Below are 26,282 nucleotides of genomic sequence, written 5' to 3' on the forward strand. Positions count from 1 at the left end.
GACGGGGTGGTGACTCTCTCTCACTTGCCTGGGAATGAAAAGAAGCAGAGGAGAAAATAAGATCTTGGCAAGAACCATATAGACTGATGCAGGAGAATCATTTTCTCCTCAATACGAAGACTATAATTAAATGAGAAGACAGATTACGATAAAAATTGTGCTGGAAAGTAGATCGTTCTATATCCAGCACGATTCACATTTTTCCATTGGATTGCCACTTAATAAAATCTTTATATAAAATTGTTGTTCTGCTCGTCAGTGAGAAAATGCAATGACTGTATTCACAACTGCTCTATTGGCCTCACAATAGAAGAGAATATCTCACTCAGCACAGCAAATAATACTAATCCAATGCCAATTCTGCCTTCTCACAGAGTCTCTTTCCACTTGCATTTGCTTTCGCGGAAGATCGCGAGCTAAAACTGCTAAATTGTGCATGACAATGGCTAAGAAAGGCAGACTCTCGTTGTTTTGACCGTACTTTTTGTGTCAATTCCAAATTGATTTTTTGGCAAAAGAGTGGTACTTCCGCTGTACAGTTAGTGGAAATGAATGGGGCAATGAATAAAACGTCTCTATTATCTCATAATTCACAGTTAGTTGACTTGTGCTTTTTCAATCAGCGCTCCTTAATTAACTGTATGGCGCTGTGCAGAAAAGTGTCTTCTCTCGCCACTCATCAAGTGAATTGATGATGTATGCAAGAAGATTCTCCAGCTAAAGGTGAAAACGCTGATTCCTCCGCCAGATTAGACTCCACGAGCGGGGCGGAATGACAAAATTTCAATTTCATCTTCAAACGTATAGACCACAAATTTTTGAAAGCGTATCCAAAGTGCAATTAAAAGACTGGGGAGTTTATATTGTATTTATCATGGCGATAGAAATCCACAATCTTTTGACTTGTACATAGAGCGTCTTCGCCAGCGCGTCAGCATGACGATTTGTCTGTGAATGGGCTGATTTGGGATGCACGATAGCCGAGTCACTGACACAATTTGGATGAAAATGATATTCATAAATATTGAATGAGTAATTCATATGTACATTATTATTATTGAGAATGAGCGGAGAAGCCCCCAAAATGCCAATTCTCTTTCGCATGCACTCGTGAACTGTGAGGAGGAAATCGTCCTGCAAAGTGTGTCAGAGTTGTACATAATAAAATTACTCAGCCACTTGCAAAATCGCGGACAGACGGACGGTATTGTTGTTAAATAATTGGCAAAATATTGTAGGTGTGCCAGCCAGACTATTAAATGTGAATCAAGAGGCGGAAATATTGTCTCTTCTTGGCCTCTCTTGGCGCGCTTTTTCACTGCTCTTTCCACCCAACCTTCGCCATCCGCGCTGGATGACTAATCAGTAATTTCACCGCAAGAATGTTAATTTACATAATTCGAATCAAAATTTGTCTTGGTGCACCCGAGGTCATCGCGATGATGACCTTCACCGTGAACTTGTTGTTTATCTGTGGAATATATCCGCTTCTTCTCTCCTCCAAGCGCCCATTTGACGCCCAAATGGGCAGATAGAGAGGAGTTAAGTAGCAAGAACATCAATTATGTGCCTAATATTCTCTCGAAAGAGTCAAAGAAGAGGTGAAAAGAGAAAAGTGAAGAAGAACAAGAGGAATGAGTTTCTTGACAAACGAGTTTTCTCTCATCCCGGGCTTTAATAGCAATGTATTCTTCAGCTCTTCCGCCTTCTTTGAGTCAGCCAACCTGTGAGGAGATTACGAATGGTGGAAGAGACGCGAAAACCTTGACCCATTTTCTTGGCTTCTTAATGTGTTGCGCGCCTCTAAAGAATGGATTTTTCTCGGTCTTGAGAAGAAATTCCGTGACACAATAATTCGATTTCTTTCGGAGATTTTCTCATGAGGCGCTTCACGATTATGTTCAGGGGTTTGACGAATGTGTTGATGTGACTGTTTCAAACACGTCCAATGACCGATTTTTTTCACCTCTCGCGCCTCACCGACTCAAAAATATTTATTCAAAACGACAGTGTTTCCAACGCACAGCGACGACTCATTTAAATACACCCGAGAATTGAGTGTCACAAGAAGAAGCAGAAAAAAACCCATCCAACTTTAAATGTATACAACATTTTTGCTCAACTAAAGAAGAAAGTTATCTACCCACATTCTTCAGTTCTATCTCTTCTGAGGCATTTCGCTGCGCACCGTGACCCAATTCTACCGGCCCGGAGAAGCGCTTCCTCATGCAGAAACTTTTGCAATGAATTAGCAAATTGCATTACTGACTTTTCTTCTCTCCCTGACAAATCTCACACTCTCTTCCCCACCCAGTCTCTGCCAGGGGGCAAAAAAAAACCTAAAATCATCTTGTCACGTGCCAATACGAATCTAACACTTTCACACGACATTCCGCAGGTGAAAAAAAGGTGCGCGATAGAAGTGAAACAAAGATGAGGCCAGAAGCCCATATTCCACTTTGTTAATTCGTATGCATTATCATGGGCGCGAAGCTACGAAAAAAAAGAATTCGACAGCAAATAAATTAAAATGTATGCAAATTGGACGCAGAAATTAGTACCGCATCGACTGAGGTGCAAGAGACCGAGTCTCACCTGCCTTCGAGCCCATGTATTTCGCTCTCGTTTCAAATTAGAGACCTCAATAGTCCAGCCGACAAGTCTATTCTCTTTTTATATATACTGTACTGTACACTCCAGTAAATAGCGTTAGCATTTGCCGTAAGTGTTGGATTATTTATTGTATTTCTCGACTCTGTGTCACGTTTCATGTGTACAATTGCCAAAAACAGCCGTGAATGAGGTCAGAAAAATTGTGTTTCTACCAGGCGTACAAATATTGGAATTTTAAACCATATAATTTTCTGATTTTAGCTGTGTTTCTTCGCACAGGAATTCACATGAGTCGCTTTATTGAATAAGCACCACTAAATATTGGTTCACATGTATAAAATTTTCTGACATTCAAAATCTTTTAGCCTCTCCTAACCTGCCATCGCTCTTTTGGCAGCTTGTTACCGAGGGAACTTGAAAACGAAAACTACAATAATTCTCTATAATGACCAAAGTTAAGAATTCATTTGCATAATCTCCAAGAAGTGACATTACATCATGTCTGTCTCTAAGCCGTAAAACATATCATTTTTATTGTTATCTCTCAAGAGAGTTTCAAGATTTTTAAACTCATAACTTTAAGCCAATGGCTTTTTTATGTCAAGGATACTTTTATGTTGAATAAATTTATTCTTGTCTGGATTTCAGGTTGTTCTTAGCTTGGTTATGTAATCAAATATCCAATGGCAAGAATTTAGCACATTTTTAAAGCTTCTTTCATATGCGAAATACAGCAATTTATCTCACATGTTATGTTCTCAAGACTGTATTTTTGCTTGGTTCTTAAACAGACCTAATTTTACTCTTATCTTTTGCTATCTCTGCACGACCTGCAAATTTATATGAAAATTAAATACAATAAACAAATGATAAAATCTTTCTAAAGCCCCAAAACACTAAATTTGAGAGCATCATCGAAACTCGCTACTGAATAAGATCATCTCTTAAGCATTTGCTAATTAGCAGAAATGAGCTGAAAATATGTGTTTTTATTGATTTCCAAATTTCACGGCAATATTGGACTTTACAAAAGCCAAGTGAATATTCATTCATTCAGAGGAATAATGCGAAGCATGTGGCGAAGAGATTTCTGCATAGTTATTGGATTTGTGTTGAAATTGAGATAGACTTTCATAACGATATAGAAAATTGTGTGAAAATCCATATATTTTAGGGGAGAGAACACATGAATTCAGATGGTAATTTTTACTTTCTCAACATCACCGAGGTAATTATGCTACGTGTCAGATCGAGATGTTTTCTACCTCATGATGGCGAAAAAAAAGGTGTCCCAAATTAGCTTCATATTGACAGAATGCTTGCCATACCATGATTTCGCTTATTTGTGGATATAATGTGGACTGTCTCTCTTCAAAAGCGGGACACTCAATGAGGCTTTTTAGCCAATTTGTCATCATGCCGGAGAATTTGATTGTCTCATCCGGAGGTCTATCATGTTCATTTTTTCCCGCTCTCGCTTCCACATCAATCTCTGCAGTTTAACATCCACTGCATTTCCACTGAGTCGCTAATGATTTTTCAATGATGGAGAAAATTGCTAACACTGCGAGCCACGGATGAGACATAGATTACTCTCCACTTGATCGTACATCAGCATCCACTCGGTATTTTTGTGTATTGGGAGTGAAAGAAGAAATGATGGCGTTTGTGACGCGCCAATTTCACTTTTATTAAATGTATAGAATTGTGCGTAATTTTTTCCCCCCATCAACAGCACAGTCATCCTCTCTCCTCTTCTGCGAAAATCACGACACACAGCCAGCACACAAGCGCACCGCTGCAGATGCGCTTTTCAAATGGACAAATCATACGCGATGGATTAAAGTTTCTATTTCTTCTTGTTCATTCCGAGAAAATGAAAAGAGCTGCAAATGATGCGGATTTGGCGAAAATGGATCGAGCTCTTTAATATAGCCTTCACTTTGCGCTCAGGTGAAAAATTGCTATATATGAGTTAACATGGAAAGAGAATGACACATAGCACAATGCACTTCTGGACGAAAAGTTCAGTGTGAGAAAGAGAGAGAGAGAGAGAGCGAATGGACAGACCAACTGTAAAGGTGCGCTTTAAAAAATATTTATTAATTAGCTCACGTCACAACCAACTCATTTCCGTGTGCGCACCCCAAAAGAATCACTGCCATTGACAGTCTGCATATGGACAGTGCGCTGTAACCTCCTTCGGCATGCCTCAAAATAGACACCGCACAAACTGTCAGCGACCGAGTCATATGAATTTTTACACAAGTGGCTCTTTTGCACCTCTTTCTGTATAGGAAATTACACCACACATTCTCGATGGGGCCATTTTTATAATTCATTCTTTGCATTTACTACTCTATATTTCTCTACATATCTCTCTCACTCAGATCTCTTCTTCCACACTGCCTCTATAATAGTCATGTTTTGCCGGTTGGCTGTTGCATGATTTAGTTTCATTAATAATTTAGTTCTGCAGCGTCGGTTTCCGTTGAGAAAACCCCACTGAGGATGGAAACAAGCAGCCTACCATATACAATTCTTCGCGAGTTCTTTGCGCGACGTGCTCAGCCACGGAATTACCGTTAGAATTGTGCCATTTTATAGGCCAAACAATAATCTATTCAGATTATATGAAATCAGACCAATCTGGGGGCACACTTTTGCCTCAGCCACGAGCGCACAGGTGACCAGGAGATGGAGAGTGCAATCGCTTTCGATCTGACCGAAAAGGAGGGGAGAAATGCAAAAGGACGCGGTCAGAGTGTTGCCGTTGCATGGCTTTCGTTGGCATTATTTCTCGTTTCGCAAATAGGTTACAGAGTGGTCAGTTTTCTGTGAGAGACTCGGTTTACTTCTGTTGATGGTTCAACATCACTGGAGGTACATTGAGTGAGTATGTAAAAAATTCACAATTAAGCAGAAATTAACTGTAAACTGCCATGAATATTCAATGACCAATTTGCCCATCAAAAAATAATACTCATTTAGCGCAATTACACACGGATGGAGAGTGTGCATTCCCCACATACCTATTATTCCTTGCGGGAGTGACAATTAAATTCAAGCCACTGCTGACGAAAGACTTCAATGCGCTCGCGCTGCTCAGGAGGATCCTCTAACTGGCTGGCGACGAACCTCACTTTGCACACATTGACACAGGTCAGGAGGATCTCACCGATTTAGGTGATACTGTCACAGATCCAGTGCTTCTCTCACTGCCCACGAGCGTGTGGGAATCAAAAGAATACATTTGCCACTGCACCAACCATTTGTATACACACTTTTTGCAGCCACACTCAGACGACCGAGAATTGGGTGCACCTCGTAAGAAATGCCTCCGGAATGAAAACACCAACTGTATCGAGGTGTTTTGGCACAAGTGGAAGTCTCTGCTCGGCGATCAAGAGAGAGAGAGGAGCGCACACAGGTTGGAAGGAGAAACAACCGTTTGGTTTCACGTCTCGCAATTGAGTGAAGCTGAAGAAGTTCTCCGTGGTCGTGGTCACTGTGGAAGAGACAACACCGAAGAGAGTCAGTGAGGTGGAGATGGCTCATCATGTGGTTAGCATGATTCTCTTGTGTGCCTCTTGCGAAATGCATTAAGGAGGAAGTAGAGATTAAATGGTGGCATAAAAACATAATCCTCTTCTAATTGATACCATTACCTGTGATTTCTTGGCCAGCAACCGCTCTCAACAATTCTGATCGCTCTTGATGGCATTACATGAATATCGAAGAGTCGATTAAAGTCGACCACAGCAACTTTCCAAGCTGGATTCCGCTCTTTATTTTCATTCAGCAATGACGAGGGAGCGCGATTAAATGCCAATTTGCCTGTGACAAATCAGTATCATCCACTCAATTGGAGCCACCGCGCACTGTGAGCGCCTTTTGGCCATCTTCAGAGACCTCCTAAACTCGATCACGACAGACAGATATTGTCTCAATCGATGGCTGATTTGTGGGTGTTTTAATATCTCAATCTGGGAGTTTAATTGATTTGACTTGCTTTCCCTCGCTTCAGTTAAGATATCAAAGTCTCTCGCGATGCAAATGACGGCCAGAATCCCTCGGCAAAATCTGTGTCACAAGACTCATTTGGTTTAGCATTAACTTCTTTCTTTCTTCTTTTACCCAACCGCCAAGAGTAGCGCTCTTATGCAAATAGTCATTTGTAATAATTTTCATCTGTGTGGTGGAACACAGCCGAAGAAGCGGAAGTGGGGAACTTACTCACCGAGTGAAAAGGCGCACCGCGCGCATTGTGAGTCATGAAAAGGCAACCGGAACTTGTATTCTCCATTCATGACACTTTTCCCAAGGTTTTCCCATAGGCATTCACTTTCCTGGGTGAAGGCAAATTGCCCAAAATTTGGGCAAATTGCTATCTCTATGCCATCTGATAAAGTATCCGAGTACAAGAAGATAATTGAGATGAGATGCAAAGGCACAGCTCATACGCAACTTTCACCACGCGATAAGAAATGTGATCAGGGAGCATGTTTACAAACATCCGGCGGTGCTTATAAGCACTACACGCTACAGATTTTCTTGAAATCAAATTTGTCCTAATCTTCCCAACATGAGACTTCACTCCTAATCTATAGCTCAGGACACAATGAATCCATTTATGCTCATTTACTTGAAGACACGTCCCTTCACATGCACCAGATTTACAGGCTTTCGCTATGTAGGTTACGACAATATCCTTTCTGTGTCAAACAATAACAGCGACAGAATCGATTTTGCATGTGAAACTCGAGTCAATTCATATCCAAGTCCCCACCATCAATACAATTTGCAGCATCCGATTGACAACAAATGCGTGAGACATGAAAAAAATTGCAGTCACGAAGTCATATGGCGTGAACTGCTCTGTCCTCAAGGCACAAAAGAGTGCGAATGCCATCCTTATTTTGCTTATGATTCCTTATGGGAATCACGTTGCTCTCGAGATCGATTTGCATAGAAAATTGGAATAAATGTTTTTGTTGTCATGTAGCAAGGATGAATTAAATAGGGACTGTCAATCTGTCTTATGTACGGATTGGCGTTGTTGCTGGTGACTTTATTACGCAACGGAAAGAAATTCGCCCCCTCGCGGTCCCCCGCGTGCAGGAAACTCAATTTGAAAGCCAGACACGTTTACCGTGCAAGGAGCAGGCAGGAAAAATTGTGGCTATTAGCATTGTAACTTAATTTATTATAATTTTTCACTGGGTGCCAAGAGCCCACCCACTTCTTCAGATTTTCCGCATTGAGTCAACATGTGAAAATATAGAGCGGAAAGATTTTAAAAATATACACACTGCGTCCCACCGAAAGAAGGAGAAACCCACTCACAAGGAGCGCTTGCGGGTGTATTTATATACATTCCGGATGGTATTTGGCAGTGGTATTTAAAGCCATAATCAGACATCCTTCATATTGACAGAATAGATGCTACAGCATCGTATTAAATTTATCAGAGAAAATTGCTGTAGGAGCACCTCTTTTAATATGCCAAGCAAAGCGCCCGAATTTGCCGAATTGACGAAAATGAACCAATAAAGGGATTATGCCAGACTCCCTCAATATTTAATGTTGCCACCCCGTGAAAATTTGATAAACTTGTAATTTCCACCAACTCTCCGTGCAACTTGTCTCTCTCTTTCTCACCCAACCAAGGGAGAATAAAAGTGTGTGCAGATAAAAATAAATGACCAACACTTTCCATTTAATAAGATTCCACAAAAGAGCGGCAGGATAGGAGAAAAATTATAACATCAATCAAAGTTCATAGAAAGTTTCTCGAGGCTTCACTTCTATCCTTCATGCATGTCCTGCTATTTTGCATGCAGATCAGGATATTCCGCCTTGTCCTATAGTGTCGACCCGAGGAGAGGAAGTGTATTGGAATAAATCTGTCCCCTGCGTGGGCTGTAAAATCCTTTAAGTCTACCTTGTTGACTGTTTGCACATTCTAACTACCCCCATCGTGAATGCTGCGTGTAATAAGTTTATAATCTCATCATTATAACTATTATTCTGTGCAGGGTAATTCACCCAGTCTTGTGCCTCTCAATGGCACCAGCGTGCAAATGAGAGGCAAAAGTTTAATAATGTTTTCCACGGATTAGCTTCTCATTTACACGGAAATTGATATTGTATAGCTTATGTTAATGGTATTCCTTTGAAAATTCTAATATATTTATGACTACAGGTGAGAAAAAAATACACCCAAGACTTCATCTTTTCTTCGCAGAACTCCATCTGCCAGTGATGAAGTCAATAATAACTTGTGCACTAGAAAAATATCTGCACACCACGCATAAATCCCAGCAATTGAATCATTTATTCGGTCTGAGGGACTCGCAGGGGCACTTAATGGGTGTCAGTTTAAAATGATATACGAAAGTCGTTGAGGAAATTCGAGAAGTGGCCGTTCCCCTTTCCCACCATAACCATGTATAAGTACATAGCATTGCCGAGCTTGTCTTGTACTTAATGCCCATGGGGTGTCTATTAATAATATTCCGAGGGATTTGTAAATCGAATAAATTCCTCTCGTGTTACTCATCTTGATAATATTTAAATCGCGTAATAACATCTTCATTAGGACTTTTTATGAGATCCTTCCCAGTGACTTGTAATCATGCAAATTTCACTCATTCCCCGGAAAAGCCGAGACAATTTTTAATCAACTACACACAAAATCTGCATAAGATTCTTGAAAATCTCGCATTTACCACTAGAAACTTTCCATTTCTCCCCAAGTTACATTATAAAGTGGAAAAAGTTTTGAGGTTTAAGTTCAAATCACTCGTATCGTGCGCAAACATCTCTCGCCACAGAGCATTCTTTCTCCGATTCATGCTCTACATATGCGCCGGCATTCCATGGAATTGGAGGGTGAGTAGCAAGAGTACATAGGAAATATTTATTCAGAACATAATATCTCAAAAAAGCTCATGAGCAAATATGTGTGCTATGGAGGAATGAAGGAAAGTTGTGCACCCAATGCAAATAGCATGTACCAGACAAATCCTCAGAATCACTCGCAAACAAATTGTTATTGTAGTAGGATGGAAGTTGCGAAAACAGCCTGAAAACTTTTATCCTTCGTTTCATACACAGTTATTTTCAGCAAACATCAAAATCACCATTTCATTCTCATGTAGTAAATCCACTTCGTAAATTTTAATGTATATGTATCCACAAATATACACATCGCACACCACAGGGGGAAAATCTCACTTTCAATTTATTGGTATGCCATAAAAAAATGATGAAGAAACACCTCCATAGCTATGTTTTATGCTCAATTCTGAGTGGCGATATAAATGAGAGGGAGGGGAAGAAAATAAGAGAAACCACCCCAGTATATAACTCAAGCCCTCCAGTGTACAGATATACTATGCAATGTCATAGGTTTTCTCTTTTTTTTTTTGAAGAATCAAATTTGCAAATACTTTGTAACCATTCTAAATGAAAATATCTGGCGGGATGTTTCTCAGAATAGCAATATTTTCCTTCCTACAGAGTGTCAAAGTATCCTTAAGGGTAGCAAATGCGAGCGACTGGGACATTTTCTATGAATACTAATTAAGTTGAAATGGAGAAAAAGAAGTTGAGGGACTTTTTTCCCTCCCAGCGCCTCTGCGCACCACCACAAATAATAATACACAAGGTGCTGCGACAGAAGTGCCCATATTGGGTGCCATGCGAGTGTCTCTGACCCAAATTCCCACCCTTTTCAACAGGTGGCAACTTCAGCAGCGCCGCAAGACACTAATAATAAATAATACCCAGTTAAATTGAAAACATTTCCACGGGGAAGTTTTCAAGTACGTACAAATTTCCATTTCCTCACACCCCCATTCGATGATCGTCTTTCAGCGTGATGTGCTCGATTTCTTCCTTTTTTTCCACCATAGTCACACTTCCACAAGAACAATGCCTTTTATTTATGGACGAAAGAGAGTCACGGCAAAAGGGTGAAGGAAATTAAATGGACAGAATTTTGCGAAAGAGCGAGAAATTAATTTCGGCGATTAAATGAATTGTGTAGAATAATGATTGTACCATTGACCTAATATGCTGATATTTAGCTGCACAATTGTTATTTCTGATTAAAGCTTTAAAGTTCATCTTGCATTTTAATCTCGCTCTGCCCACAGGGAGTAATTATTTTCGTGGGTCGATTTCTGATGGAACAGTCAGCTTTTCATCAACATGCTGAACATGAAACATGTTAAAGCAAATATGTTGTACATAACTGTTGCAATCGTGACACATTCCTCGACTCAAAGGCAAATTATTTTCCTGCAAAAAGGGATATTTTTACACAGTCAACAAAGGTGACGCTAAAACTTCCAATCATTTTAGGCAATTTATAGCTTAAATTAGTTAATCGATATCTTTTGCCAAATCTGAGTAATATTTTAAATTTGAGATAGCATAAATACCGAAATTCTGTCTCTAATTATGTTCTCTTTCTCATTTATTCCAGTGTGCACAAACCACATAGAGAACCGGGACGACAATTGTAATATTCACATACAATTGCAGTTGGATCGATGCAATAATATAACTTTCATGTCATTTTATTGTAGTTGCGAACCTAACAAACAATTTTATTCAAACAAGCTTTCAAATACATCCACTCGAGCTTCCAGTGCTACCAGTGTGACCTTTTGACTCTTGAACTTTAACAATTAAATTTTAATTCTTGATTAATTGTCACTAGTGAACAAACAACTATTCAGTGTGTACTGTAATATAAAGCAATGTCCTAAACTCCCTGTAATTATCATCAGGGATTACAAACTGTGTTTCCGTCACCATAATCTATCACGATAATCCGATTGTGCTGGAATTCAATCACACAGGTAAATGGATATGTAGCAATTCAACCCCAATTCTGCGGAATTTACCATAACATAGCACAACACATCCATGGCGTAATTCCAAATGGAATGAGATTATAAATAAGACAGTGAAGATCACTGATTTTCCATTTCATCCCACATCCTATTAATCTCCCCGCGCCCATTTCGCGAGCCTCTACACCCGCCTAATGTACATAAACACCAACTGAAATTGTAATAATTCCGGAAAAAAATATTGAATTGTGGCCTCTGAGGCAGAGAGAGAACTGGCGGAGGCGCACTTTGGTGCGAAGGAGAGGCGAGAAAAAAGAGTCCAAGAGTGAGATTTCATGAGGGAGAAAGATGGAATCATTCACGTCACTGAATAGTAATTAAATCCTATATCTATCTATTCTTATATCATACACTTTTCCATACAATACGCACTTGCTGAGGGAATCGCCACCCACATCCCACATCGAAGATAAACTCCATAAAATTTCTCTCGCCATAATTCGTGCTTTTCAGTCGAAGCTCTCCGTTTTGTCGCGTCTATACAATCTCGAAAGCTACAAGTTGCCACGGTATTCCTCCCTCAGTTCCAAGCTGTTGCTTGCTGATAACATACCGCGTGCGAAAGTGGTCGTCGTGGCATTCGTGCTCAACTTATCCTACTGTTCTGTTCAGTCTTCCTCGCCCTGTGAAAGTGAAAAAAAATATCACTCCTCTGGAGCGACACGAGGGGATAAAAAGTTTGTTAGAAGAAATAATAGGAAATTATTGTTTTTCTCATCTATTCCTTCGCCCCCCACAAGTTCATTACATTCTCGTGTGCTGGTGGTGTTTTTTTTTGTTTCTTTCGACAAACAGTGTGAATTGTGAATCAAGCCGAAATAGACAGTGGCACGATGTAAGTACACTATCTAGTATTTACTCTATGACTTGTGGGACTTTTGGATGAGAATTAAAAAATGAAACTGCTCTTTTGTCTGCACATTGACGAGAAAAAATCAATATTCTTGTGCGTATCACATGTGAATTTCCCGCTCAAGTGAAATTGTGTGAGGAAAATAAATATTTATGCAAGTTACTCATGTTGCATGTAACATTGAGTGAGATTTGGGTTTTGTCATGAACTCTCAACAGAAATTGTATTTATTGGCAAATATATTCCCAAGCGTTCTCTCTCACTCTTTCACCATATCCACGTCGATAAGGCTTAAATCATACTCTATGCCGATCAACAGGTGATTCAAACATGCTGTTTCCACATTCAAACCCACACTCGCAAGCCACCCTCCGCCACTCAGAACATTTGCATTAACCGGGCACAAGCATGAAATATTTCGCTGCCCTCCGTCGCACCGCCTCGTCGGCGAATCACTACACTTTTCCTCGTGATAAGAAAACCTCTATTCGTGCATACTTGTAGTGAGGCAGCGAAATCAATCGACAACTCTTGCCCACAGTGCTCTCGACCTTCCTATGGCTTCTCTCCACTCTCTAATGTTATTCATGCAGTGTTTGTCGCCCATAAGCCGAGGGGCGACCAGATAAGGAGGGGGGTGTGCGATGGCGAGCACTGTTTTTTCCCTCCGCTGGTCCTCTCTGATAGAGGAAACATTTATCGATGACGCTAATACCATCGGATCGCCCACACAATCGACAGAGAGAAAAAGAAGCATTCTTCCACCATAGTATATTTCATCTTTTTGCCTCCGCATGAAAGAGAACCAGCCAAACAATGCTCCCAACGAGCCCTCAAAGTATCTGGTGCAAAATCCCCCCCCCCACACACACACAGGTGAGTGGGGAGCATTGTGAAGAGAACTGTGTCATAAATCATAGGTGAAGCATCCTTTCCACCTTGTGTGTTGTTCTAAATCAAAAACACCCCGACGATACACAACAAAATGGAATTGTTTGTGGGTGAAAAAGGGTGGAGATATTAATATATTTGAGGTGAGACAACGGTATGTGTGGTGAAGTTTAACAATTTATATGTTTTAATGTCTTGCACGACAGCATTTCCATAATTTCTCAATTAAATGTGGAATATTTTACTTTACACACGTCGTATACATTTAGCACACATTCCCTCTGCCGAAATTTTATCGCCCAAACCAATGTGTTTATGAATGACGACAAGGGCTCCTGAGCAAATAGACGAAGAAGTCACATCGGAAAGCTTCCTGCTTAAAAGGTCTCTCTAAAGATACAAATTAATTAGGAGTGAGAGAGTGAAATCATATTTCATTCATTTGTATCTCACAGCGATTTCAATGTTTCTTACAAATATACTATAACAAACAATGCGCTGATGAAAATATGCACAGACAGATATCAATTTTCCAGGAAAACTACAAAATGCTACCATGTAATATTAGATGCAAAACACCCCCTCAGAAATCCCACTGCCACCATCAGCCTCTGATAAATTCCGCTGTGCAAGCAGAATAAATTGTTGTGAGTGAAAATTGTGAATTCTTGATTTTCAATTCTTTAAATATTCAACATTTCCCTCTATTTCCACACATCGTGAACCTGAAAACCACTTGCCGACCGAGTGATAAGACGGTTTTATTAGTATTGAAATTACGAGCATTGCTTTGCTGGTACACATTAATGCAATGCGCCTAAATGTGAAGTGAAAAGTGGGAAAAAGAAGTGAAATTTTACCTCATAATAACAATGACCGTGAATAACACTAAATTACGATAACGCCTCACTTTTAGAATGCGCGTCGTTCGGAAAATAGAAAGAAAAACATGTATTTTTGCTGAGAAATCAGAGAAATTATGTAAATTTCACCTCCCGCATCAGCAGGTCTTCAGGGCGCTGCATCCAAGTTTTGTAATAATGAGAAAATTACATAACTGACTTTAAGGTGATTCTTTTAAAGTAAATCAAAAACTCCACACACACACACTCATGCACAGCAAAGTCTCAAAGCTGCGGTGAATCGCGATTGAGCACATGTTGCAAATTTATATGAGCCATTTCACCACATATAATATTGCGCTGTAAAATTTCTGGGATATCGCGAAAATTGTTGTTCCCGAATCGCAAAAGAGACATCTAATGTTTACCCACATTTATGTGAAATTTATTTAAGACATGCCACAGGTCTGTCTGAGGGAGTATAATTCCTGATAATCTGCTCAGCAGTTATAATGCCTGGTGGTAAATTCAGCCAAGGAAATTTGTACCGCCACAATCGTCCTCTTTTCACCTTCCTCTCACACCCTCGAAAGTGCTTAATTAACTTTTTTTCTTGTCGTGCTAGAATAACATTAGGAACAGTGTCCATATGACGGGAATTTTTAAGGTCTCTCCACAAAGCCAATACCTTTTTTAAGGGCTCGACCTTTACATTGCGCCCCGCGTAATAAGAGCTCGGCAGGTAGTTTCATAAAATAAAGCTTGTTTTGACTACATCAGAGCACCTGACAGTTTTATCTGTGATAATTGTGTGAAAAAGATGTAAATATGAATTGCTGAAAAGAAAATTGTGATTTACAATTGGGATTTTTATTCCATATTGCATTAGAAACTCGCATATTTCTCCCCGGGTGAATATAATTGCGTAAATCGAACAGAGGGTAGCATGTGCTTGTGAATAAATCGGGAAGTAATGAGTGTCATGTGGCCGAAGCCATTAATTCCGCATTTTATTGTTCACCCGAAGCACCTGCGAACCGTGGCCATATCAAATTCAATCTACTTCAAATTAGCACCACTTATATGCATTTCACACTCAGTCATTTAGTCACACAACATATTCAATTACAAAATCCATTTATAGAGGGACTGGAGAGTGGCATTGCATATCAGGGCGATCCTTGTTGTGCCACCTCTGCCACGGACTATCACGGCCGGGACTCCCAGAGAGCAAGAGTAAACAAAGCAATTACATTATCTACACCACTCTTAGGATTATGGTCCGTGTCTAAAGTAGTTGTTTGCTGGGTAATGAATGAAGGTATTGCCGCTCCATCCCCTTCCGCACTGTGCAACGCACCACAAACACCAGCATTCGGGCTACCCAATCGAATTACAAGTACATACAATGTGACATGTGCGAAGGGGTTGGGGAGGTGCGAATCCATTTTAAAAAATTAGTTCAAGCCTCAAATAGAATTACTGGCTAATTTCGTTATTTGCCCAAGAATTTCACTCCGCCAAAGAGAGCGACACGAAAACACTAACATCGAGTGGTGTATGGGTTGTTGAGATGGAGAAAGGATACGCCATCCACAGCATATCTTGCACTCACATATTGCGTGAAGAGCGACATTCCGCCCCGGAGGATGTGCCAGAGAGATTGGCTATAATAGACTAAATCCCCTCGATAGTGAATGGGATAAAAATGTGAAAAGAGATGCCACGACACATCTGGCTAATCTGTTGCTTTGGTTTCCTTGCAGCGCACAATTCCACCCCCAGCCACCCATCCCCCTCTAGCCCGCACACCCTCGAAAACACTCAAACACACCATTCAACATTTTTATACGACACACTCAGCATCCCACCCTTCTTCGCATCCACACAATTGGACGATGATCAAACGCACTGAACTGGGAGTCCATAATTTCCGCGGATGACGTCAACGCACTGGGCCATTCAATGTGCCTAGCACAACACAACCGCTCAGGAACTGAAAACTTTAGTGCCATTCAGACTAAATTACATATCTATGTTCGCGCTTTTCCTTAGCCTTTAGGGTTTTTCTTCCACGAAATCCTAGCATGATATGGAAACTTTTATCTTTCCCTAAAGCGGAACACAAATTTCACTATCAGATGAATGTGAGATTAATCAATTAACATTGCTGATTAGAGTTATAATGTACATCATTTGTCGATTTGTTTACTTGATCATCAAAAAGTACCTCAAGATTTTATAATTTTCCAACATGAGTTTATTGAAATAGTCCGTAAAAGCATTGAGAAATCCTGAAAAGCAGCTAATTTAGAATCTTATATTACTCACAAAGACGTCTTAATTACACCAAAACCAGACACCCAAAAATACCAAGAAAAAAGGCAAAGGAGGGAATTAAATGAGAATTAAGATTTCGCCTTGTAATACCATATAATCCTGCAGTAAAGTTATTTAGAAAAGTTGTAATGTCCCCTGACATTTTCTTTGACTTCCTACGGACAATAACAGTTAAGATATGCTTAGCTCCTAATAACACATTAAGCTCAATTTCACCTAAACCCCATTGCATAAATCCTGATTGCCCCTCGGCCAGCAAGAGTGGCCCATTCTGATTGGAAACCACCCGTTTTCTGCTGTTGTGCTGCGCGCGAAGCTCTCTCGCATGGCATTGATGTATACACACTCTGCTATATTTGCCTAGTTGGTATTATGTGCTCCGTCCGCCCTCTCGGCAATTGCCAGCTCGCGGGAAGGAGACAGTGAGAGAAAGTGAGTGAGATAAAGGGCCCACCCACTAAGAATCCTGGGGCATCGTCATCCTCTTGACGAATAAATGGGTCGAACATCAGCCGGTTGATTGCAAAATCTAACAGTTCGACACATAGGCGCCACTGTGTCGATTTACGCCTCGATATAATTCAAACGTTTTCTCACCCACACCCACTTCCTGATGCCACCCCTCGACCGCCCCGTGGCCCCACCAGCACATGGTGGGCATACAGCCCGGCTCCATCTCAAATCCAACATGTGCGCACTGTCGGCATTTCTTCACTCCCTTAATTGTTTCGATTGCTGTTAATCCCCAATGAGCTGGCATTAATGATGCTCCAGCGTGTCAGCCTCCTTTGTCCCCTGCAAAATTGGGGGTCGTGCCGACGGGCGGGCGGGGGGGGGTCCTAAAAATTATTGTGTATTAGTACAAATGATGACAATCCGCACGGAATTGTCTCACAAGTCTGACCATGCCATCAATCACATTCCCACTTGCCCGTCCACCCCATCACTGACGCCCCCTCTGCCCTCGTCTCGCTACCCACACCCCCTGTTTACCCAGCTCTGTCGCCCACTGTGGCGTTGAGGGTATTAAAACTTGCCGATGGGGTTGAGAGTGGAGCCCCGAGTGGGTCAGAGGCCAACACTTGTTGCTCGAATCAACTTGTTGCTTACACCCAGTCAACGCCTGGTGTGGGTGAGATTGAAGACAACTTTTCGCTTTAGATGCTGCCTATAGCGGAATTTTCGTCTCCTTCGCCCGTCTCTCTGAACACTGCGGAAAAAGTCCGGCTCGAGCACTCTGGCCGATTAAAGTGCTTCTCACTTGTGGCGTCATTCATTTTCCTCAGTGCAGGGAACGTATTATGTAGCATTGGGAGAAGAAATCTCCCCGAAAATCATTTATAATACCCAAAAGCTATACAAATTGTACGTTTTATATCTAAGCATGTGAATGTAATACACTTAAGTAATGATTTTGGCTCAGGAAATGCCGAGGACAAAAACGGTGTAGGGCTCGAGAAGTCATACACGTGACTGATGACGACGTTTGCGAAAGATAAACTCATCTAAATGGAGCTAAAGACACATCCTCACCCACCTTTCCTTGGCCCACACACACACACACTCACACAAGGCATCTGCGGCGTGGGGGTTTGGAGGTCTTGGCATGGAAAAAAGGAACGTGCCAGGCAAATGTATCGCAATCAATAATAAGAATAACATCTCGCACATTATTAGATGTCTGGCAAGGACTCAGAAAGCGAGGAAGAGGGAGTCAATTGCAGAGTGGAGAAGTGTGGTGGGGATCCTCTTGAGGGTCGCAAAGAGAGTGATGACTCCCAGAAGTTGGAGTATGAATTACCGTGAATGAATGAGGCTATTAATAAGTTGCTAAAGAGTGTTCAGATGGAAATCCCTATTTATAGGATGATTTATGGATTATCCAGTGGTACTCACTCAATTTCTTTCTGCTCGCCTTTGGCGTCTTCCAGAGACTTTCCAGCCATATCAGGCCCCATCATGCGCTCGAAAGCTCAGGAGGACGCCCAAGTGGGTCACCAACAGGAACAGACACCAGTGGCCACAAGCATCTTGCCTTCCGCGCCCGGGGGCGCCGACAGTGGCTTCTTTGACTTCACCGACGAGGAGGGTAGAGCTGTGCAGCAGCAGGCTGAGACAGAGGAACACATTAGACCGCGTCGCACATCGAAAAAGCTCCAGTCGCTCAATGTGAGATTCCCCAGTTCCCTCCGCATTCCCAAACGCTGGCGTGTGTAATGATAAATTCCTATGTAGACCATGTACGACATGACTGATTCGAGCTCACAGAGCGACGACACGACAAGTGGCACAGGAGATGGTGGCTTTGGGTGTGACGGTGGAAGCGGCGGGGGCGCTCGGAGGCGAGGCAACTCCCGCAGAAGTGGCAGCCAAGTGGCGGTGAGGCGGCGAAAGGGTGTCCTCAATGCCAAGGAGCGGAATCTCAGACGCTTGGAATCCAATGAGAGAGAGCGGAAACGAATGCACGATCTCAATAATCAATTTCAGGTACAAGACAAGGATTTTTCTACAATCTCGCACGGATGTTGTATAAATTCACTCAATGGATGTTGAGAGTACGCTTGTTTTGCCACTCTAAATATGAATGGGAAGTGCGTGAACGGGATTTTTTTCTGCTAGAAAATGATTTCTGCAATATTTTCGTGTCGTGGAGAATTTGTGTGTTCAGTTTTTGCTTTGATTTGAATCAATTTCTCTATTAGTCTTGTGTTATCTCCTACTTTCCTCTTGCTTCTTATTACCTCAATAATGCTCAATAGTCTTTATGGGTATTAAATGATAACTGCCAAGATTGAATTAGTGTAATCTACAAGAGATAAAACATCTCATTCCCAGTCCCTGCGCGAAGTGATTCCACACGTGAAGAAGGAGCGACGACTGTCCAAGATCGAGACGCTCACCCTGGCCAAAAACTACATAACAGCCCTGACAAATGTCATTCTGCAGATGCGCGGCGAGGGCGACGAGAAGTTAATTAACAACGACATTTGCCACTACTGTACCTGCAAGTGCGGCGGTCTGAGGACCCCACAGTCATTAGACGCCTCCACCACCGTGTCCCCGACCACGCTCAGCGACGACTGCAATACAATGGTCAAGAGCAAGGATGCCAATCAAAGACTCCAGATGGAATTCAAATTTGATGAGTCGAGCTTTTATTCCGACTCATTTCCGCTCCTATAAATCCCCAATGTGATTTCCCACCACCCACATTCCTGACATACATTGACTTTGACGGGGTATGAGCTTCAACACTATGTACTGTGAATATAGGAGGACAATTATATAGGACTTACATGCTAAGAAGGTATTTATTGAGTGTCTGCTCTTTTGTGTTATTTAATTACTACATTATATCTAGCAGAGAAGCTTTCACACTCTATGTATGGGCTATAATAGTGCATTTACATATATTTGCTTAAAATTTCCGTTTAGAATCAAACCCCCCCCTGAACCCCAAGCCGCCTCTCCTTTCAGCCCTTCAATGGCATGAAGCATGTGTAAATATTAATAGAGAGAGAGAAATACTTTAATGTGGAAGATGTAAATATATACATATAAAATTGAAAAGCTTGGCTATATTTATAAGAGAGTCTCAATAGATGGCATTTAACTAGTTTGTAAGGGAGGGAAAATGAAGAAAGTACCTATATACATATATTTGCTATGTACATTACTTAGAAGAAACTGCAGTCTTGATCAAAATGTTGAGTTTTTAAAGTTGTTGGCAATTGCAGAACATGTATAGAAGAATGAGGAAGCACTATAATATTTAACTTTTCCCGCGGAGGCATCGAGAAGAAGTTATAACGCAACGGAGATTGCTCAATTGAAATAAAATTAAATTGTCTAACAATTCTTTATGACATGAAATGTCGAGGAGGAATTGAATATTAATTTGCACTTGTTCACAATTCTGCTAAATGATTAATTATAAACGAAAAATTGTGCTAAATTGGTCTCTTATTTGATAAGAAGCTAGAGTTAAGACTGAAGTATGGTAGAAGATATAATGTAATTTGCTAACTAGGAAGGGATATTTTTGTCAATACATTGAGAAAACCCCAAAAAGTGATGTGGACATAGGAAGATAGAGTAACTCACCAACAATTCCAAAACAACTCTAAGGCCATTTCAGCTGGATAACAAAACTAACTGCATCTTCACTGAAAGAGACGAAGGGGGGAATATATGAAAATTTAGAGGAGTAATTGATTTTCCGCCCATTCCGAAAGTTATTCCAAGCAAGAAACTCACAAACTCATGCAAATTCGTCAACGTAAAAACCACAAGAGAGAAGTCATAATGTTCGGCATGCTCTGTGACTTTCGCTGTGCAATAAAACAATCAAAACACCACGCGAAGAGATATAATTTTCACGAAAAATGAATTATCACTGGAGTCAGGGCGCTTCATCCCACTTGTTCTCTCAATGGGGAGAAGAAAAAATATTGTTGAAAGCTTTAACGTAAAAGTCAATAACCTTATGTACGCTAGAGAGCATTACATATCCTCTCCAGACTTTTATTTACTCCAACCGACCAGAGCTCTCTTCCCCCTCCGCAACATGTGGGATGGCAAAAATTGCGTTGTGCTGCTGGCGAAATGGGCAAAAACAATCATTTCTCTATTACTCCATATTTCAATATCAAAATTCATTTACGTAGTTTCTCACTCTCATGCGGCCCATGTGGGAAATGTGCCCCGGCAATGGACGCCTTTTGTGCTCCGCATCTAATCCATTTGCACTCTCTCGCTCTCCTCTGGCTTTCACGCATTAAAACCCACGCCCAAGAGGACATTCCTCAAATTAAATCCACATCAAGCTGAGTTTCGTCCGGAAAACTAAAAAGATGCCTCACAAATACGTCCCGGCCACTCTCGCACAATTTCAGCTGGAGTGAGAATAGAGAAAACAGATGATACTGGTAAATTGCATTACGATGTCAGCATCTATCACAGCTAACAATTCCTTCTACAACTCCCTCAACACCTATACATATGGGCGAGGAGAGGAATTATTATATTGAATATAATATTGCTTTTTGCCTTCTCAACAGTTCCCTTATCGAATTATGGTCTCGAGGGTGAATAAGTTGATTCTGGTCGAATAGAAAAAAGCACACATACATCACAGAGATTGAGATACATATTATGAGCAGAATTGGGTCAGAAATGTTGTCGCACACCATTAATTCGCACAAGTGTGGTGCTCTCATGTGAAATGTGCGCAACAGCATTTCCAGCACACCTCTGTAAAATGGTCAGACGCAGAAAAAGTCCCATCTTGGGAATTGTACGAAGGCTGGAAATAGCATCAATTATTATTGTATAAATAAGTACAAATAATAGAGTCTGAATGTTGATAAATTGTAATTGTTAGTCACTTAAGTAGATCATTGAGAGTAATATATCAGAAGTATCACTAAAACTATACAGAAAAATAAGACAACATAAGCGCATTTTTTGATGCTTCACCAGAAATTCTGTACCATAGTCAACTTGACCATTGCGAAATATTCATTGTGAATTGTGAAGATTCTCTCTGTTACCAAGAAAAAGTCTAGCAACCAATCTTAAGTGTCCAAAATACTGCAACTGTATTTCAATTGAAAGAAACAAAGTGTATATAAATGTCTTGCCTCAAATAAATATGCGATCCCAGAGATGACACTTCACAGCTTCTTAAAATTTCATCAGCTTGCAGTCCAGCGTCGCCAAATTCACCACAACCACTGACTTTGACTTGCTGAATTTTGGCACACAAATCAATCGAACCTCCCTTCCATTCTCCTTCACCAATTCGCTCTTGTACTCTGGACAATTTCCGGCGAAATAAATGTGTGGACACTCATCGATGACGAAAGGATCCTTGCCCTGCAGAGGATAGGCGAATTTAGTGTCCGGACATGTGGGCACAATGTGTCCCCATCGGTAGGTGGCCTTCAGAGCCGAGAGACTGTCTGAGATCCGAGAGTATCGCAAGATGTCATCAACATTCTGCCCTGACATGCCCAAAATGCATCTTCCGCCAATTTCACACGCATACGGATTTGGAACGCTGCGGCAACTCATCAATTGGCTGCTCATGGGCAAGAGGAGTGGATGCAGTGGCGGCTGAGGCAGGAGGGATGACGTCGGATCGAACTCCCCGGGCATCAAGTCAACATGCACCGATCCACCCAAATCATGGAGGAATTGATCGAGAAACTTGATCCCATTAAGCTCTTCACTTGTCGCTTGCTGTTCCAAATCCACCGAATCCGCATGATTGTCCTCATTTCTCACTGAATTCCCAGCCACAATCACTCGAACGATCGACGAAGGATCGAAGCCTTTATCCTCAGGCATATTCCCATAGATCCAGTTCTGGAAGGCTTCCAGAGACAGGAAACGATCATCGGTGCGAGTCTGAAAGTGAAGAGATTATTAGCATCAAACATTAACCTTTCCCATTCAATTTCTCACCATATTCAGTCCCGATAAGAGAACCAGGAACGGGGAGTTGTCCAGCGATTTCAGCGGCTTCTGAGGGCCACATTCGTAGAAGAGAATCTCATCGACATGGAACCTTCCCTGCTCCAGAATGTGACCTGTATCGAAATAGCAAAGACTTGCGTGAGATTTTGCGTGAGTGCACAGGAAACGGTGCTCCCTCGGTATTAGATAATTAACACAAAAAGCATTGAGTGCATAAATGTCGGTGTGAGTGCAGTGGTTTAGTGCACTGTCTGGTATCGACTGGATTGTGGGTGTTTCGTGTAATGATGAAAGAGGCAACAGAAAAACACAGATTCTAAGCTACTCTTCACTTACTGCTGAAACCTTCAAGAATTCGAAAAGGGGATTCATTGGGCGCAAAGGCGGATTGAAATAGAATAATAAAAATTCATTAAAGCGTCATCCTTCCTGGGAAATCTTTACTGAATCTCAAGCAGATTCTGAGAGACTTCTTACCGAGCACAGCACACATTATTCCTGTCACCACCTCATGAGGGTTGATGTTCCCGAACAGACGCACCCTCTGCAGCTCATCCTCCAGCATCACCTCATCCGAGTCATCCGTGAAGTCGCAGGCGATGGGCTGAGGCACGATATTAGTGACTTTGGAGAGCTCCTTCAGGACACTCGGCTTCAGCGTCTGTTGCTTGTAAACCGTCCCAATAATAACGCACTTCTCTTGATCATCTTCGCTCAGATCATGGATCCTCCTGATGGGATACTGCTCGCCCCACTTGAGTGCCACCCGCTCCCGCAGGAGCCCCGACATCGCTTCACACCGAGCCACATAGAGGTTATGGAACTGCTGATTGTAATCCAACTGCTTCGGCAACAAAAACCTCTCAGATCTATTCACATACTCCACCGTCATTCTCTCCTCCTGTTCGCCATGGCCATTGGCGCCGTTCTGCTTCACAAAATTGGCCATTATCCCTGGAAAATCCTCACAGAAGCGCACTGAACAAATTCCCGCGGCACTTGTTTACCCCTTTCCGAAAGTCTTCCGACCATTTCCGGAGTTGCGCAATGTCGCCGCCATGATGATTCTGAGCCGGCTGGGAAATTCCGTACAGTTCGCAAGAGTGAATTTTTCGCATTTCCGCTACTTGAGTGCATTTAAGAGTATGGAGAAGCACGGAGTGGTTCCCGACGTCATTCCCGCAGCCCCCAAGGAGGTGCTCAAGGTGTCCTACCCCAGTGGAGTCGCGGTCAACGAGGGCAACGAATTGACTCCCACCCAAGTCAAGGATGTGCCCACTGTCACCTGGAGCCCCGAGGCTGGGGCGCTGTACACCCTCTGCATGACAGATCCCGACGCCCCCTCCAGGAAGGAGCCAACGTACCGCGAGTGGCATCACTGGCTGGTGGGAAACATCCCCGGCAGCGAAGTCGCCAAGGGTGAGACTCTATCGGCTTATGTGGGATCTGGGCCGCCGGAGGGAACCGGATTGCACCGCTATGTCTTCTTGCTGTACAAGCAAAACGGGACACTGTCCTTCACCGAGCCTCGACTCACCAACACCAGTGCTGACAACAGAGGCTGCTTCTCCATCCAGAAGTTCGCTGAAAAGTACAAGCTCGAGCTCGTGGCCGGCAATCTGTACCAGGCTCAGTGGGATGACTACGTGCCTCTGCTGTACAAGCAGCTCGGCGCCTAAGCGCCTATTCATATCCCAGATTACTTGGGAAAACACTGTATTTGAGCGGGTGTGGTGAATAAATACAATCCCCGGGTTAAAAATGCTTTCTGGACTACATCTTCAGGCCCTGCATGGAGCGCGTGAGCGCAGAAGTGCTCAAGTCCCAGATGACTAGCTGGCCATCGAGTCCTGAAGTGCTGATGCGCGTCACTGACGCCTTGGTGCCCCCGAAGATTCTCAGGCACGCAATTGCATTCTGATGAATCGACTCCAGGTTCGTGTCCGTGTTTTCTGTGCGCAAATTTCTGTCCAGCGACTGGAAAATGCGCATGGCGGAGATCCCTCCAGCCTCCTTCTTCTGCGTCTGATCCAGCTTCGCCGACAGAGCGATTTCATTGCCATCGCCAATGCTGTAGATGAGCGGCATGCAGCTGTGTCCTGCCACAACCACTGACTTCGGGGAAATCCACTCGCAGCAGAGGAAGGGAAGATACGGCGTGCGGATCTTCGTGATGAGCATCCCATTGGACGCATCAGCCACCTTAATGGCAGCATCGTGGCCTGTCCAGCAGACCTTGTTGCCATCTGCCGAGAAGCTGACGCTGTGCACCCATCCGCCACCGCGCTCGGAGTGCTTGAACTCCGCCATCAGATGGCCCAGGGGCATCTTGGCACCCCAGGGCGTGGGACTGGGTTGATCCTCAATGTCCTTGATGTAGGCCGAGAACACGCGCACCTTGTAGTCAGTGGATCCAGCCACCAGAAGGATGTTATTGGGATGCCAGTCCAGCGACGTCACCGTCGACCTAATGGGCTTCTTGATGTGCTTCGACACCCACCAGTCGTTCTCCTGCTCGAAGTAGCACACAGAGATGAGCCTGGCGCCCGATCCCACAGCGAACTTATTCTCTTGCGGCGACCACTTCACGCACGTGGCAGCCCGATTGATGCGCAGCAACACCAGCGCCGGCTTCCACTTGCTATCCTCGCCCTGGGTCCACACGTATGCGTTCCTGTCCACTGCACAGGTCACAATCCGGTTGGTATTTGGCGCCCAGTCGATACCCATCACGCGCAAATCATGCTGATTCAGCACATCCAGCAGCTTCCAGTCAGCAGCGCCTTCCCTCTTGTAGATGTGCACCTCATGGTTGTTCGGGGAAATTGCGATTTCTGTCCAGGGGAGAAGAAGAGAGTGAAATTACCTCCCGGAAAGGCTCACAATGAGGAAAATTCTCACGAGATCGATCCTTGTTCCATGCATGGCAAGTGATGGGGTTCAAATTCCCACCAAATGTATGTCTCTCAGTCATCTTCAGATAAAATACTGCCCTTGGGGTGTCAGAAATGCCTAAAACTGACCGGAAGAAGAGATATGAACGGCCAATGAACGGCTGAATCATCACAGCACCCCACCCAGTTTACCTTTCGTTCGGGGTGAAAACACAGCTTCTTCGAGGGTATTTCGCGGACTCTGGGCCGTCTACACGAAATATCCACTGCAGGGGGATGCAAAGAAGGCTTCTAGCCGGGATATGGGGTGATAAAAAGTGTTGAAATTGGAGAAATTTAACTGGAAAACACCAATATGCAGGACGTGAGACGTCAAAGACCTACTCGACTGCCGAATCCACTCAATTGTTACTTCTAAACCTATCAAATGTAATCTGATTCC

General features: G+C 42.6%; 4 protein-coding genes across 4 annotated transcripts; 2 read left to right on the plus strand and 2 right to left on the minus strand.

Annotated features, from left to right (window-relative positions):
* The first annotated feature begins 12,282 nt into the window (after positions 1-12,282).
* Positions 12,283-19,663, plus strand: LOC132264580 (protein dimmed). Its single transcript, XM_059764827.1, has 4 exons — positions 12,283-12,375; positions 18,398-18,635; positions 18,702-18,953; positions 19,302-19,663. The coding sequence occupies exons 2-4, from the start codon at positions 18,426-18,428 to the stop codon at positions 19,647-19,649; spliced, it is 810 nt and encodes a 269-aa protein (XP_059620810.1). The 5' UTR covers positions 12,283-12,375; positions 18,398-18,425; the 3' UTR covers positions 19,650-19,663.
* A 2,469-nt stretch (positions 19,664-22,132) lies between these two features.
* LOC132264577 (DNA polymerase delta subunit 2) lies at positions 22,133-24,007 on the minus strand. The gene is made up of 3 exons (XM_059764825.1): positions 23,424-24,007; positions 22,935-23,059; positions 22,133-22,877 (listed from the first exon to the last, which is right to left on the minus strand). Exons 1-3 carry the CDS (start codon positions 23,893-23,895, stop codon positions 22,152-22,154), a joined length of 1,323 nt encoding a protein of 440 aa, XP_059620808.1. The 5' UTR covers positions 23,896-24,007; the 3' UTR covers positions 22,133-22,151.
* Positions 23,946-24,710, plus strand: LOC132264581 (protein D3-like). Its single transcript, XM_059764828.1, has one exon. It carries the CDS (start codon positions 24,005-24,007, stop codon positions 24,623-24,625), a length of 621 nt encoding a protein of 206 aa, XP_059620811.1. The 5' UTR covers positions 23,946-24,004; the 3' UTR covers positions 24,626-24,710.
* On the minus strand, positions 24,702-26,244 carry LOC132264579 (actin-related protein 2/3 complex subunit 1A-B). Its single transcript, XM_059764826.1, has 3 exons — positions 26,033-26,244; positions 25,848-25,964; positions 24,702-25,780 (listed from the first exon to the last, which is right to left on the minus strand). The coding sequence occupies exons 2-3, from the start codon at positions 25,918-25,920 to the stop codon at positions 24,720-24,722; spliced, it is 1,134 nt and encodes a 377-aa protein (XP_059620809.1). The 5' UTR covers positions 25,921-25,964; positions 26,033-26,244; the 3' UTR covers positions 24,702-24,719.
* Positions 26,245-26,282: the final 38 nt, after the last annotated feature.

The sequence above is a fragment of the Phlebotomus argentipes genome, unplaced genomic scaffold, assembly GCF_947086385.1.
Source record: "Phlebotomus argentipes unplaced genomic scaffold, Phlebotomus argentipes genome assembly contig_2, whole genome shotgun sequence".
Classification (NCBI taxonomy): domain Eukaryota; kingdom Metazoa; phylum Arthropoda; class Insecta; order Diptera; family Psychodidae; genus Phlebotomus; species Phlebotomus argentipes.